Source organism: Saccostrea cucullata, unplaced genomic scaffold, assembly GCF_032062105.1.
Source record: "Saccostrea cucullata isolate Sc308-1 unplaced genomic scaffold, CSIRO_AGI_Scuc_v1 ctg1701, whole genome shotgun sequence".
NCBI lineage: Eukaryota > Metazoa > Mollusca > Bivalvia > Ostreida > Ostreidae > Saccostrea > Saccostrea cuccullata.
The window spans coordinates 192,506-210,243 of NW_026925207.1; the positions used below are offsets into that span (position 1 = coordinate 192,506).

The window sequence follows — 17,738 nt, forward strand, 5'->3', positions numbered from 1 at the left end:
CACCAAATTTGACCTTATGACCTTGACCTTGGAGTTTGACCCACTTTTACACAAAAATTCCAAACTTTTACTGTTAGAAAGTAGGTCTTTCATACTTCACTACCTCACATATGTATTCTTTGTGGCAAGACCTTTCACTAGATACCAATAACTTTGACCTTTAGACCTTGACCTTGGAAAATTTATGTACTAATGAAAATATTAACCTTGATCATAATATTTGAACAATAAGGGCTAGAGCTTACATACCTCACATATGTAATTCTTGTGAGGATCGAGACCTTTCTTTGAATACCAACAACTTTGACCCTTTGACCTTGGAGTTTGACCTACTTTTTAAAAACTTTAACCTTGGCCTTAATTTTTGAACGGTTTTGGCAAGGGCTTTCATACTTCACATATGCATAACTTGTGGCAAGACCTTTCTTCATTATATATTTATTTTGCATTTAAGAAAAGTTGAATCTTCGCTATTTTGCCATTCGGGTCATCAGGTTCACTTCCTTTTAACTTTTGATTGAAAAGAGAAAGGGCTTTCATATCTGACATGTACATTACCTATACCTAAATATGACAAAATTTGACACATTATGTCATTAAAAATGACATATCATCCACAAAGACACCAAAGCGGGGGACCACAATTCTTTGAATTTGCTCGGGTTTTTTTTATATTTAGAGACGATGTGAATTTCTTGCAATCTTGGTAAAATTTACGAAAGTTCCATGGGGTCTGGTTTTCAAATTGCCTGTATAATTTAATGAAAATGACAACAACTGTACAGGTAACTTTAGTTAAGTTAGCAGTTTCTTGTGAATTTTACCCCTTAACGAGGCTTGGGGGTGGCAGCCATTTTTAGACTATTTCAATCTCCTTTAAAAGGAGAGCTCCATATAAAGATATAGAAATTGATCAAATTTTAAAACTAAAATTTTTGAATTTTTTCTTTGTCAAATGATAGTTCACAGCTAAAGATACCATATCTAAAAAAATATATTAAATCTGGTGGTTAATTTGGGATCAATTTGTTGACCCTCCAGCCTCCTTAAAACTTGTTACCCATTGTAAGGGAAGAAATTAGGCCTAATAGCCATTGACAAGAATGTGTAAAGTCATGACGCCTGAGATGTGTTTAGTAGACTGAGAAATTCAATGCACTTAGAGATAAGCCTGAGGTAAAATAGGGCTTGGGACTTTGAATATACTTCGACATAAGAGGAGTATTTGAGATTACCGTGTTCCAGATATCAGGTATTTTTTAAATCATATATAATTATAGAGAAAATGGATGGGACCGTTCATCGACTTCCACATAAGCGGGGTATTTGAGATATCCCATGTACAAGATACTGATATTTACCTGTATAAAACTATGCGTAAATACTAAAATAAAAACATGTATGCTGCAGATTTGTCATCTGAGAAATTCAATTTGAAAGTTTAATTCTTTTACAAGTAAAACCATGAAAAATGATTGGCATGTATCAGATCAATTTCTTTTAATTTACTTTAATTTGCTATATTCTTCATGTGCAACTTACTTTTGCTTTCAAGTTTGGTCAGCTGTAATACTGGAAGCCTTGTCAATCTCACAAAACAATCTTTCACCTAAAAAATGTATGAAATATGAAAAAAAAGAAAATGTAACAGTCAGCATAACTTACTATGACTAAACATTATATCCAATAGCAGAGTCCAACTTCGCATGTTACTAGTTACTATTATCAAATTAAAGGGATTTTTTTCAACTTTTAATGAATGCTTTTTAGCTCACCTGAGCCAAAGGCTCAAGTGAGCTTTTCTGATCAAAATTTGTCTGTTGTTTGTCGTTGTCGTAGTTGTCGTCATAGTCGTTGCTGTCATAAACTTTTCACATTTAAATCTTCTTCTCAAGAACCATAGGACAAATTTCAATCAAACTACCTCTGAAGTATCCTTGGGTAAAGGAGATTCAAGTTTGTTCAAATGAAGGGCCATACCCTTTTCCAAGGGGCGATAATTATGAATAAGAGAAAAATTAATTGCATTTTCTAAAAATCTTCTTCTCCAGAACCACTGGGCCAGGAAAGATGAAACTCATGTGAAATCATCCTCAGGTGTAGATTCAAGTTTGTTCAAATCATGACCCCTGGGGTAGGGTTGGGCTAAAATGGCCGATCAAAGTTTTTCATAGTAATATATAGGAAAAATCTTTATAAATCTTCTTCTCCAGAACCACTGGGCCAGGAAAGATGAAACTCATGTGGAATCATCCTCAGGTAGTGAAGATTCAAGTCTGTTAAAATTATGACCCCTGGGGGTAGGGTGGGCCAAAATGCTAGATCAAAGTTTTACATAAGAATATATAGAAAAAAATCTTCTTCTCAAGAACCATTGAGAAAGGAAAGATGAAACTCATGTGGAATCATCTTCAGGTAGTGTAGATTCAAGTTTCTTTAAATCATGACTGCTCGGGGGTAGGGTGGCGCCAAATGGCCAATAAAAGTTTTAAATAGGAATATATAGGGAAACCTTTTAAAATCTTCTTTTCAAGTACTTCAAAGCCATGCTTAGTGATATTTATAGGGAATCATCCTCAGGTATTGTAAATTCTAGTTTGTTCAAATCATAAGATTCAAGCCCCCCCCCCCAGTAAACTCCCTCCATCTCCTACCTGTACCTCACAGTCAGTTAACTTTCAGTTCTGATCTGATATGTGCTTTTTTCTAGCCAATTGCTCAGGTGAGCGATGTGGCCCCTGGAACTCTTGTTAATTTGGTGAAATCCCCCCTTCCCCCCCCCCCTTTAAATATAAATATGAGTAAAAAATTATTCGTTTTGCAAAACTAATTTACTCAGAAAAGAAACGTATCATTTTTCAGACAGGCAGAAAATATAAACTTTACTTTAAATTGCTTTTTAAATTTAAAAATGTTAATGAAGTATGTGAAGATAACAAAAAATACTAAGTATTCAATCTCAAAGTCAATAAAACAATACAAAATAGGAGCAGAGCAAACACTGACCTCTGAAATATCAAACGTGGGATCAGGTGCCATTGAGGAGTGAGCATCCCCTGCTGACCGGTCACACCCACCTTGTGCTCCTTGTCATGATCAAGAAATATTTTTTAAAATTCTGTCGTCAATTCAGTGTGTAAATATTTGACTAACAATTGGTATGAATAACATCGATCAGCATTTGACTCAATGATGATGATAAATTGTACTGACAATGTCATTGTATCGACCATACAACTTATTAAATGATGACTTTCAACAAGACTGTTGATATTTTTGTTTCATCAACTTTCTTGTCAATTATTTACCTTGTTTTAGAAATTGTCCATATGTAGAGCATGCTCTTGCATAATGAATCAACTGACTCAGAGATATATATACTCTGTATGCAGGTGATGAAGTTATATTGCTGCATAAGTAAGGTAAGTGTTGACGACAGAAAAGTTAAAGTAATCACATTTATCAAATCTAATTAAAACTAGTTAATTTTTAAAGATTTCTTCTCCAAACTCCCCACTCCCTTTTTGCCATATTCCCTGTAATCTCTATTAAATAAGAAATACTTAATGGAATTTAAACTTATCAAGGTCTTCCCAGAAGAATACAAAATATATTTGAATTTAAGCATTGTACGCTTGTTCATGTGCGTAACGGCCATATTATCTTGTCTACACTATCTATATATTTTAATATACTTGATATCAAAGATGTTATCCAAAAGTATAAAAAATCTCATTAGTGTATTTTTAATTTTACTCATTTCACGTACACGCACGTGCAAGCAAGTGCATGAAACACCTTCTTGTAGGAGTCCCTTATATTTATCTATGTCTGAAAATCCTGTTTGGTTAAAAAACAAGGGAGTTATAGCCATTTGAAGTTTCAGCCAATCAGATTGCAGCACACGTGCATGCGCGTGATTACATGAATTTTTTATCTTAATCGTATTGAAGGATATCTTAATGAATGACTATATTTAAAATTCCAAACATTTCGTCAAAAAAACAATATAAATATAGCCATTTTAATTTTCAGCCAATCAAATTGCAGCACACGTGCATGCGCGTGATTTCATGATTTTCTTTCTATATCGTATTGTAGGATATCCTACTGCATGACTATGTTTTAAATTTCAAAGCATTTCGTCAAAAAACAAAGGAGATATAGCCATTTAAAGTTTCAGCCAATCAGATTGCAGCACGCACGCATGCGCATGCTTTCATGAAAATTTTTATATATCATGCTGTAGATCTTCATAATTGAAGACTTTGTTCAAAATTTCAAAAGATTATGACAAGAAACATGAAAAATACTGAGACTTTAGTTTCAGCCAATCAGAGCGAAGCGCACGTGCATGCGCGTGAGATCTTGCTATTTTGACCATGTCATCATGTCTATACTACTAATATATTCTTATATTATGAGTTTCAAAGCATTTCATCAAGAAATAGAAAAGTTGCGGCTATATCTATAATATTAGTCATTTCACGTGTTGCACGTGCGCGCTCTTGCAAGCACGTGCGCGAGGAACATGTCATTATGCATATACAACTAATATATACTTATATTATGAGTTTCAAAGGATAAAGTCAAAAAATAGAAAAGTTACGGCTATATCTATAATACTGGTCATTACACGTGTTGCATGTGCACGCTCTTGCAAGCACGTGCGCGGAAAATGACCTTGATTCCGCAAATCTACATAACATGTCTACTAACCCTAAAAAGGTTTTACCTACTTCGGATGAACAGTTTACAAGATCACTCGCGGACAAAAAAGTACCCAGGAAGAAGAAGAAAAATAATAATAACTAGAGCAAAGCTCGTTGCAAAGCAACGAGTAGGTCTTCCGCCCAGTTTTGACCCGATGTGCCGGAAGTAACCTCAAAAGAAAACAATGAGCTTAGTAGTGTCCAGTGACTTAATAATTTCAATTTTGCATCAAAACCTTCAAAATGATTTTTTTTGGCTACTTCCGGTTTGACCGGAAGTGATGTCGACGGACGGAAAATTAAGAATTTTGCTTCCAGTGACATATGTTACCCAAAAACATATCAAAAATGGCCAAAATATCCTTTGTTTGACTACTTCCGGTTTGACCGGAAGTGACGTTATTTGACAACTTATAACAATTCGGGCTTCATTTCTTGCTGACATCAAAGCCAAAAGACCAGAAAAAACTCAAATTAAACCATTTTTTCTATTTCTTTTAATTCAAAAAATTAAATTAAATTTTTCGTCAACTTCCGGTAAAAACCGGAAGTACTTCAAATCGATGCTATTTGTTGACGATTTTGAATGTAAACATAAGTTCTGTTTGCCTTTAATCACGACGGTTTAATTTTTCAAAAAATCTTGAAATTTAACATCACTTCCTGTGTCGACCGGAAGTGATGGATGCCAAATTAAAAGACGTAATACATATCTCAAAGAGATGTTTTACCATCCCTAAAATTTTCGTGATTCAGTCTTGAGTGGTTTACAAGAAGATGCATGGACAAAATGACGATTTAAAAAATGAAAATTGGACAAAAAATGCGACCGGAAGTGATTTTTTTTTAAAATGAAAAAAAGGTCTGGAGATAATACAAAAATGCATCATTCCTGAAAAAATCATTGAAATCGGTTCAGTAGTTTCCGAGAAATCTCGTGTACTATGAAAAGGGAAAAATAATAATAATAGGAAACATAAGAAAAACAGTAAAGTCTTCCGAAGGAAGTCGGAAGACCTTAATAAAAAACAGAGTAAAAACAATATGTTCCCCAACTTCGTTTGGGGAACATAACTAGTATATATATTTTTGCTTTACTCAGTTTAATAAACATTCATCAAAAATACAAAAACATATCGTTGTTTTTTAAAATCACGTGTGAAAGGTTAGCACTGCATGGAAATCATTACATCCGGTAAGACTAATTTTAAAACCTGTCTAACAAACCCGGAAAATTCTGGACTCTCGAAAACTCGGAACTCTTGATCTCTCGAATTTTTTTCTCGGCCCCGCAGACTTCGAGGTATCGAGAATTACCTGTATATGATAACCGTGCAATCTAATTAGAATTAGATGTTAGATCTGCTCGCATTCTCGTAAGTGGCAAGTATATATACGATGTTAAATCCGCTCATATATTCATATTTCATTAAACTGTGACCGGCCGTCGGGGAGGGTAGGGGTCCACTTGGAATAAGTAGTGCACCCTATTGCACCCACGTCCACACTTGGCCTCAACACTGGGTCACGCAGTAACCAAGAGACATGGTTACTGTCCTTGACATGGATTTGTCAAGGAGTAAGACATAAGATAAAATGTCTTTACAGTCTTTATTAAAGGATTCATTTGTACATTATTTACAATCCAAGACTGGGTCCGCCAGCTGCTCTAGCCCTAACTCTCTTACTGCTAAACCACTACTGCTAAGATTATCTCTTGTTCTTTGATAAAGTATAATCTTAGCCTTAAGGTAAATTGAGTGATTATTTGATTTACTCAAGATTCTTTGACATCTGTACAATAGATTTATATGGCCAGGTAAAGTGTTAATTACTGTGACACCTATACTGTCTTCAGGGTCACAAAAGATAATTGCACAGGGGGTTAACTTAATTGACTTCAAAGACTAGATAACAATGTACTGGGAGATCAACATTACCGCTACATTGCCAAAAATTTCAACTCATTACCGCTACATTTTGTCAGATTTTCGACCGATCATTACCGCTACATTTTTCCGGCAAAAAACAACTCATTACCGCTACATACTGAATCAGCCAAAAACAACTCATTACCGCTACATTTCGATTTAGCCAGGTGTAGTTCGAGTTACATGAGTTCTAATCAACAGAATTCACTCTGTATCTACTCAGAATGAGTACATACATGTATATATAAATAACTCTGCAGTCGGAATTTAATTATTTAGTGTTATATATTATGGCCACTATTGAGAAGTTTGTTACAAATCGAGGGATTGTCGGTAAACTTTAATATCGATTTTTTATAGAAAAAATAAGACTTTCAAAAAATAAAAATTGTGGAGATGTGTTAAAAAGAGTTGCAAAAGCAGCTGCAAAATATATCTCTACGCATTATTTGTTGATCTTTATTAAAAAAAAACCATCCTGTTCAAAGTCCTACTTTCACCTCCCCGTGGTGAGCAGAAGGAGCGGGTCTTATGCATGTACATGTATAGGTTGCACTGTACATGCATAAGTGGCTGGCTAACAAAGAGGCAATGTAGCGGTAATGTATACTTTTTTATGTAGCGGTAACATAAGGTTTTTTGTAGCGGTAATGACTATGTAGCGGTAATGAAAATTTTGAAAATGTAGCGGTAATGATACGCACCCAATGTACTAGATGTAGTATTTACAAGCCATCTGCTTAACTTGAAAACTATAAGGAAATTTGTATCAATTAAATGCTACAATGAATAAAATAGAAAACTGTAGTATAAATAGAAATCTAAATATTAATTTTCCAAAATATAAAATATTAATTATGTAAGACCCCTAACTCTTTGGTTAGTGGCTATAAAACTTTGACACGAACTTGAAATAAAAACTAAAGATCTTTATTAAGTGTTTCGTCTTACAATTACAATTTCTCAGTGACACTGCGTTTCTAAATTATTGTAATACAATCAATGATAATTATTTTAAAAGCATATAGGCATCATAAGATTAATTATAAATCAATTATCACCTTGCAGTATTAGTGTCACCTGAATAAATATCCCATTTCACCATACCCGGGTCTTCTGCCTGGGGCCATTAAATGTTTAGGTAAAATTGCTAATTATGTAACTTTGTATAAACATAGCCATTTCGAGGTATCGAGGGTAAATTTCAATAGAATATGGATAGAATTTTGACTTCAAGGGATCAAGAGTTTTAAGAGATCAAGAGTTCAAGGAATCAAAAGTAAATTTGCTTAGTTATATAGTGGAAAAAATCGGGACTGGAGACTCACTTCCAGCGATCAAGAACTTCGAGAGATCGAAGTTCGAGCCATCAAGAAATACCTGTAGCTTGGTTGTTAGATTACCATTAATGTCTCTTTCAAGTAAAATATCAAAGTATGAAACAGATGTGTCAGACTCTGTGGTATCTTTTATCTCAAGCTCACCAGGATATATTGTGTCGATGTACGAATGGGAATTACTATTGTTAATTGACTATATATCATCAATGTATCTACGAGGGTTGTCCCGTAAAATCGTGGACAAGTTGTCTAGTGTGAAAAATAAACATCACTGCGTTCTGAAATTATTTAGTACATATTTTAATTATATACACAGCAAATTCCAGATAAATATATGCATAAATAAACAAATTATGAGATTTTCTGCCATGCATTGTATTACCTTATGGCGCATGACTTATAACGTCAAAGTGTCTAAAACAGCGTCACATTTTATCTTTGCTAAAAATGAAGTTGGATGAGTTCAACTTAAATTTAGGAATTTCACTGATACACATTCTTTAATCTCCATAAACAGCCAAAGAACCTATTGGCATCCTCATGTGATCTTCTATAGATTTGTTAATAAGTTATGGACAATATTCTCACCATTATTCAACTAATAGAAAATCTCATATCTGCGGTCTACTGTGACAGTGTCCTTTACTATTACATTAGGAGTTTGTCTGTATGTTTTGTACTCCCAGAAAAAACTTTACTAAGAAAACTCCTATTTCATTTGTATACTTAAGATACAGTAATATTTTTATAATCTTTTTTCTTCTATGGTCATTTCAAGTCTTAAAAGGTGTCATTACAACATAGAAATAAAACTGAACTGTTCTCAGGTGCGCTGTAACGTCATAAAATGTCGCCATTTTCGTATTTTTGCCTACATTTTATACAAAAAAATTATCATACACTTTAATATGATAAATACACATTACTGAAATGGGTGTGGCCCTTCATTTAAACAAACTTGATTCACTTTCACCAAAGAATACTTTGTTGCAAATTTGGTTGAAATTGACCCAGTGGTTCTTGAGAAGATGATGAAAATGAAAAGTTAACATTTTTACAACAACATAAATGACAATGCAAACAAAGATAGAAAGCCAACAAATTTGATCAGAAAAGCCCAATTAAACTTTAGTGAATTAAAAATTGTATTGCAATTTAGAATTCACAATAATATTTGCCATTGTGGCACAGAAGTTAGAGCATCTGCTCTAGAGTTCGAATCCCATGGAGATCAGTCCTTTGGATGAGACTGTATAAACCAAGGTCCCATGTCACATTAGGAGCTGGCATGAAAAATATCCCTCCCTCCTCAATGGGTCTGTCTGAGTGCTGAGTATAGGACAAAATTTGCAGCTCTCCATCAGTTTGACCGGCAAGTGGTGGTGTCTCCATGCGAGTGAAATTTTTTAAGAGGGGCATACAACATAGTCAATCAATCATTATTTCAAGTCACTTGTGTGGCTCAGTGCCTAGACAGTTTTAATCTAGAGTTGCGAATTAAAGAGTTGAGCCTTACGTTCTCGATTTAAAGCCACTGCGGAGTGTGGAGAATATATGGTCTATCAGATGAGACTGTATAAATTGAGGTTCTATATTATGTAGGTGCTAATATGATCAAGTTCCCCCAGATTGTTAAAAGGCTGAAAGTGCAAAGTACAGTTCTAAATTTGCACCCTCTTCTGGCAAGTGACAGCTGTTGCCGATACATATTGATGATACACTATTGTAGAGAATGCATTCAGGATATACCAGTATGAGTGAACTGGTAATATCGATTGCACAGAACTTAAGGAAAAATGCTAGATAAAAGACGAGCTAAAATCTACTGTACGTGTACTTAAATTAGATGGCTTCATACTTGAATGGCTTTGGCGCAGGCAATGATGCACTTATTCATGAATACTGTAAAGAAATCATTTTTAATGGAATATACAGCACAAACATGTGTAGCCCTAATTCAAGATTACACCAGCCACTCCATATCCTGCATTGATAGTGCTTAATTTTGAATACACCAAATAATATACACATTCAGACATTCTTACCTGATCAGTTTCCTTTATCTTTTTTGCTGTTTTTCCTTGTTCTTTAGGCACCTAAATAAAGCAAATATAATCTATAAGCTGAAAAAAAATTCATTGCATGAGCATCAAACAGGTCTTCATGCAGTTAAATTAAGAAAACAGTTCTTTTTAAAAAGAACAAAATACCCATGGACCACATCACTAACCTTATATATAGTAAGTTAGTAATCTTTACCAGATTTACCCTTTTGTATTATCTATTGCAGCCCTGTCCTACCCCTGGGGGTCATCATTTGCAATTTAGAAGCTTATATATTTTCCTGGGAGGTTTCCAAGTAGGTTTCAGCTTATCTGACCCGGTGGATCTTGAGAACATTTTAAAAGAATTTTACAATGTATTACAATGTACAACTTGTATTCCCTATTGTGGCCCGAACCTTTCCCTACAGAAATTTTTCTACACAGAGGTAGCCCCTTAGGCTAGTAAAAATTCTAACAATGCATTATAAGTGAAACACATAATCCAGTATTTTCATTCATTTTTTGCTATCAAATTCCTAACCAGTTAAAATTTTCCCAATAACATGGTCCTACTGTCAATAAAGCTCCATAATCTTTGAAACTTTACTTATGATTATATAAGTACGTATTAAAGATGTACAAATCTGTTTTCTAAGGCAAGGTTCATCACAAATTTTCAATTTCCATATGATAATGAGGACACCCTGACTTTTTTTACTGACATTATACATGGTCAGCACATGTTTGTCTATTGTTCTCAATAAGGCAGTCATGATTAAAGAATTTATGAGGCAATGTAACAATTCTAAATATGGACATCAAAATTTTTTTGTGCATTTTCACAGAAAATATGACTACAGACATTATTTAGTGTATAAATCATAAACAATGAAATTTGGACCTGCTCCATCATGTTCATGATCTGATTTGTCTCATTTTTTAAAAAAAAGTCTAAAATAAATAATATTTCAAAAATTCTTCATGCATTTCATTTAAATTTTTAGAAGAAACATTCACTACCAAATTTGGAAATTGAATAACGTTTAGCAAAAAAGTTATGACAGGAGTCCCCAAACTTTACGAACAAACCTCATATTTGAATTTCTCATAAATTTCTGTCTCTTATGACAACACCATTCATCAATCAAAAACTGTTACACAAAATTATGTAACAAATTGGAATCGGGATAATATTGTATAATCTGGCCATTATCTTTTATGAACCTATGGCGTCTGGATTAGATAAGCTTTGCCATGTTTACAGTATTACATGTAGCTGGTAATAATTGTTATATGCAGCCAAATCTTAAATATATTGTGCTTTCAACTAACGTGAAAGACTTACCTTTCTCCAAGATAAGCCTGTAACACCATAATCATATCTGATTTCTTCTCCTGCATGTATATATCGCTTTGCAAAGAGAACCAAGTGATGACGATCCTCCATCTGTATCCGCAACATTTCAGTGTTGCAATTAGGATCAGCGCTTGGTGAATCATTAACATACCTCCCAATCCTTGTAGAAAATGTAGCATCAATACTGAAAAAAATTTATACAACTTGAAAAGACCAAGAACAATAATATATCAGACAATTGTAACAAAGCATCTTTTAATTTACCATAAGTTGAGGGTTTGCAAGGCTTTTAAAAGTGTCCGAAAAACATACCATGAAAATTAATTATATGATTTCTCTACCTTTGATTTTAATTCCCTGAAAATTTTGTAAAATTCGTCTGCACCGTTTTTGCATAATTGAATTCCAAAGATGTCATTGTTATAGTAACATTTTCGACATTATTCTATTGAATTGCATTGGAAAAATGTTGTTTTGGGCTCGTTTTCAGACAAGGGTTTGATTTTAAAAATATCTATAACTTCTAAATATTGCAGATGAGTTTGTTTAACCTCTGGTATTTAAAACTAGAATCTATTTAAATAAATCTATATGGAAAAATTATATGTCTTTGGGTTCATTTTCTGGTAATTTAATAGCATTTAACTGCTTTTATATTGAAAAATAAAGCATTTTTAAGAACGACATAAAAAAATATTGCGATGTAACGCTTGACGTCGTGAATATCAAACTGATAAACTGAGTAAAAACACAACCAAACCCCCTCCCCCCCAAAAAAACAAATTATACTGATTTTTTTTAAACAAGAGGCCCAAGGGCCTTGAATCTCTCTTCTGATTATACAATCTATCCTATGACCCAAGATGCAGCAACTGACAAGGTTTGATGATTCTTAATCAGTTAGGGCTGAAGGTATTTAAATGCAAGATACAAGATGCATTAATCAAGACAAAGATTGATGATTCTAAGCCAATAAGATATTCAAAAGTGGGACTCAGTGACCTACATATTTGTCAACATTCTCCCAAAACCCAAGGTGCATCAACTGAAAAAGTTTGACAATTCTAAGCCAATAAGTACCCTAGAATACTTTTTATAGACATAAATGTCACAAGTAGATCAATACCTATATTTTGATCCTCATTCTCCGAGAACCCAAGATGCATCAACTGACAAAGTTTTGATGATTTTAAACCAATAACTACCCCAAAATACCTAAATATAACATATATGCATATAGCATATAAAATGACAAAAAAGGTCACTACTTTTTGACCTACTTTTTGATCAGCATTCTCTGAAAACCCAAGATGACAAAGTTTGATGATTCTATATAAGCCAATCAGGACCTGAGATATTCTAAAGTAAGGTTAACTGCTTATAGCATGTATAGGGTGGAGTAAAAATACAAAAATAAGACAAGTGGCCCATGGGCCACATCGCTCACCTGAGCACTAAGGGTAGGAGAAAGTAGAAAATAACTTTTTATTGTAAAGTTTGAATCCAAAAGTAGTCCAATGACCAATCATGGATTTGCAATTTTTTAAGAAATTGATTTTCCAATGTATATCTTTAAAAAACTTTGGTCGGTCATTTTGGCTCTGTCCTACCCCTGGGGGGTCATGATTTGAACAATTTAAATCTACACTACTTGAGCATGCTTCCATATAAATATGATGAATTATGGCTTTAACATTCTTGAGAAGATTTTTTAAAGAATTTTCCGTTATATTTCTATGTAAAACTTTGGTCGGCCATTTTGGCTCCGCCCTACCCCGGGGGGTCATGATTTGAACAAACTTGAATCTTATTAACACTACCTCAGCATGCTTCAAGATAAATATGATGAATTATGGCTTTAACATTCTTGAGAAAAATTTTTAAGAATTTTCCGTTATATTTCTATGTAAAACTTTGTTCGGCCATTTTGTCCCCCGCCCTACCCCTGGGGGTCATGATTTGAACAATATAAATCTACACTACTTGAGCATGCTTCCAAATAAATATGATGAATTATGGCTTTAACATTCTTGAGAAGATTTTTAAAGAATTTTCCTATAAATATTTCTATGTAAAACTTTGGTTGGCCATTTTGGCCCAGCCCTACCCCTGGGGGGTCATGATTTAAACAATTAAAATCTACACAACTTGAGCATGCTTCCATATAAATATGATGAATTATGGCTTTAACAATCTTGAGAAGATTTTTAAAGAATTTTCCTATATATTTCTATGTAAAACTTTGGTCAACCATTTTGGCCCCGCCCTACCCTGGGGGGTCATGATTTGAACAAACTTGAATTTACACTACCTCAGCATGCTTCCAAATACATATGATGAGTTATGGCTTTGTCATTCTTAAGAAGAAGATTTTTAAGGAATTTTCCTATATATCTATTTAAAAATTTGGTAAGCTATTTTGGCCCCGCCCTTCTGCCGGGGGTCATGATTTGAACAAACTTGAAACTAAACTACCTGAACATCACAGCTTCCATATAAATATGATGAATTATTGCTTTGTCATTCTTGAGAAGAAGATTTTTAAAGAATTTTCCTATAATATATTTCTATGTAAAACTTACATCGGCCATTTTGGCCCAGCCCTACCCCTAGGGGTCATGATTTGAACAAACTTGAATCTAAACTACCTCAGCATGCTTCCTTATAAATATGATGAATTATGGCTTTGTAATTCTTGAGGAGAAGATTTTTAAAGAATTTAACTTTATATTTCTATGTAAAATGTAGGTTGGTCATTTTGGCCTAACCCTGTCCCCGGGGGTCATGATTTGAACAAACTTGAAATTACACTACCCGAGGATGCTCCCATATAAATATGATGGATTATGGCTTTGTTATTCTTGAGAAGAAGATTTTTAAAGAATTTTCCTATATATCTTTGTAAAACTAAGGAAGGCCATTTTGGCCCAATCCTGTCCCCAAGGGTCATGATTTCAACAAACTTGAATCTACACTACCTTAGGATGTTTCCCAATAAGTTTCATCTTTCCTGGCACAGTGGTTCTTAAGAAGAAGATTTTTAAAATATGCCACCAAATTTTCATTAGTTCCATATTATCTCCCCTTGAATGAGGGCTCGGCCCTTCATTTGAACAAACTGGAATCCCCCTCACCCAAGGATACTTTGTGGCAAGTTTGGTTGAAAGTGGATCATTGGTTATGGAGAAAAAGTCGAAAATGTGAAAAGTTAACAGACAGATGGACAGAGGGACAGCTAGACAGACGGACAGACGGACAGACAGACAGCCGCCGGACAAAATGTGATCAGAAGAGCTCACTTGAGCTTTCAGCTCAGGTGGGCTAAAAAAGTTTACTAATCCCAAGTTTTAGGGTTATTTACAGTCCCTGAAACGTTCTACTTTCCCAACATTGAACGAACCCTGAACGAACGCAGAGCAAATGGTTAGTGAACGATGTGCAAACGCTGAACGCAATTTGGTGAACGATGTGTGAATGCTGAATGCAGAACGCGAATGGAGCGCGAGAGCAAAGTGAACAGTGAAAGATTACGGTGAACGCAAGATGAACGATTTATTCGGAATGCCTCCGATCTTTTCCTAGCATTGAAATTATTCTATTATTCTATAATTCTCATTTCAGGTGCTTTAATATAAATACACAGGAGAAAGATAGATAAATAAATAAATAATAAAAACATTTTTTTTCTGTTCATATAATTATGCACCTATGAATTAGATCTATAGTTTTATTTCATAATTTTAATTCAATATACATATTAAATATGCTTATCTTTTCACTAATAAAATAATGTGGACTTTAGAAGATAAAACTACTACTATTAGATTATGAATTAATTACATTGTATACAGTTGAATCGACTATACATGTATTTCTGTGCCAAGGCAACTCTCAGAGTAAAATAACATTTTTCAAAATTTTTTTTTAATTCACAATTGTCTGTTGACGTATTGCATCAATCAGTGAAATGTTATGTATTGTTGGGTACACAGTTTTTGTAGACAGGGTACAAGCTCTGTTACGATTGATGTTTACGATTCACTGAGTGCGTTCGGTCGTCAAAGTCTGCTTACCACAACTGCATGGACTGACAATATATTGTGTGTTTGTTTTGCTTTCCAACTTATCTTCTCTGAATTTTCTGGATTAAAGTATTAAATATTTTTCATTAAACAGGTGAACATGAAGCCTGGAGTATAACACAATACAACCCGTCTTAAGACAGCCATATAAAAATTCAGTTAAGGCATAATTTTCAAAATGCATGTACAATAATCAAAGATTATATTAGTAATTTTTTGTAACCATTCAGTTGCTTAATATTGATAGCCAGAAAGGTTCCAATTGACATACTAAAATGCACTACTCATGCATTCTTTGAAATAATGAAAATAAATCCCATTTTTGAAAAGTTGGTGAAACTTCAAGGTCATGGGGCCAAAAGTATATTTGGAAAGGTCTTGTCCCAGGTAATGCACATGTGAATATGAAAGCCTTAGATCTTCTCAATCAAAAGTTATGACATTAAAGTGGAGAGATTGACAAACAGATGAGATTTAATGTCCATTTGTTTTTTCGAAATCTGGGAACAATAATCTTTAGTCTGACATTTAGTACTACTTTTAAAGAAATACATGATTAATAACAAGAGGCCTAGGGGCCACATCGCTCACCTGAGCAAATCGGCTAGGAAAAAGCACAACTCAAAAAGGGGGGTGTTGAATTTAAATACTACTTAGGAATGCTTTCATATTAATACAGCATATGACTTTGCTGTTCTTGATAAAATGATATTTCAAAATCATTTTCTTCCTATACATGTAGATAACTTTATAGAAATTTGAATTTGATTCCACATTGTTTCCCTCCCTCACCCAAAAGGCCATGATTTGAATAAATTTAAATCAGGATTTGAACAAACTTAATTCTAAACTACCCATAAATGCTTCTATATAAATACTAGTATCACTTATCATGGCTTTGCTTTTCTAGAGAAGAATTTTTTTTTTTTAGATATTAATATTTAATGTAAATCTTGGATCCCCCATTGTGACCCCACCCTACCCCTGGGGGTCATAATTTGAACAAACTAGAATCAAAACTACCTGAGAATGATTCCATATAAATATCAATAAACATGGCTTTGAAGTACTTGAGAAGACAATCTTTAAAGATTTCCCTTTCAAGTCTTATATGAAAGCTTTGATCAGCCATTGTGGCCCTATCCTACCCCCCGGGGTCATGATTTGAACAAACTTGAATCTACACTATCTAAGGATGAGTTTCATCTTTCCTGGCCCAGTGATTCTTGGGAAGAAGATTTTTAAAGATTTTCCCTATATAATTCTATGTAAAACTTTGATTCCCCATTGTGGCCCCGCCCTATCCCCGGGGGGTCATGATTTGAACAAACTTGAATCTACACAACTTGAGGATGCTTCCACATGAGTTTCATCTTTCCCGGCCCAGTGGTACTTCAAAAGAAGATTATTAGAGATTTTCCCTTTATACTCCTATGTAAAACTTTGGTCAGCCATTGTGGCCCCATCCTACCCCCCGGGGTCATGATTTGAACAAACTTGAATCTACACAACTTGAGGATGCTTCCACATCAGAGTTTCATCTTTCCTGGCCCAGTGGTACTTCAGAAGAAGATTATTAAAGATTTTCCCTATATACTCCTATGTAAAACTTTGGTCGGTCATTGTGGCCCCACCCTACCCCCGGGGGTCATGATTTGAACAAGCTTGAACCTACACTACCGGCGGATTCTTTCACATGATTTTCATCTTTCCTGGCCCAGTGGTTCCTGGAAAGAAGATTTTTAAAGATTTCGCCTACACACTTCTATGTAAAACTTTGGTAGGCCATGGTGCTCCCACCCTACCCCCGGGGGGTCATGATTTGAACAAACTTGAATCTACACTACCTGAGGATGCTTTCATACAAGTTTCATCTTTCCTAGCCCAGTGGTTCTTGAGAAGAAGATTTTTTTAGCCATTAATTTTTCACTAATTCATCATTATCTCCCCTTGGAAGAGGGCGTGGCCCTTCATTTGAACTAACTTTAATTCCCTTTACCTAAGGATACTTTGTGGCAAGTTTGGTTGAAATTGGCACAGTAGTTCTTGAGAAGAAAATGAAAATGTTAAAAGTTTACGACGCCGACAGGGACGATGCTAACGATGACAGACGACGGGCAAATTTTGATCAGAAAACCTCACTTGAGCCTTCGGCTCAGGTGAGCTAACAAGAGGCCCACTGGCCTTATAGGTCACCTGAGCATTATGCAACAACTTTCCAGTTACAGTGTATTGAATTTGATTCAATATCATGTTTTAAGCCAGATGCTA

General features: G+C 34.4%; 1 protein-coding gene across 10 annotated transcripts in view; it reads right to left on the bottom strand.

Moving 5' to 3' along the window:
* Positions 1-17,738, bottom strand: part of LOC134268369 (uncharacterized) — a 96,828-nt gene that overhangs the window by 50,719 nt on the left and 28,371 nt on the right. For all 10 annotated transcript variants that reach the window (XM_062750619.1, XM_062750618.1, XM_062750615.1 and 7 more), the window contains 3 exons: positions 11,374-11,569; positions 10,029-10,079; positions 1,543-1,609 (listed from right to left, as the gene is read on the bottom strand). In XM_062750619.1, coding sequence (XP_062606603.1) covers positions 1,543-1,609; positions 10,029-10,079; positions 11,374-11,569 — 314 coding nt within the window. The remainder of the gene's footprint in view (positions 1-1,542; positions 1,610-10,028; positions 10,080-11,373; positions 11,570-17,738) is intronic.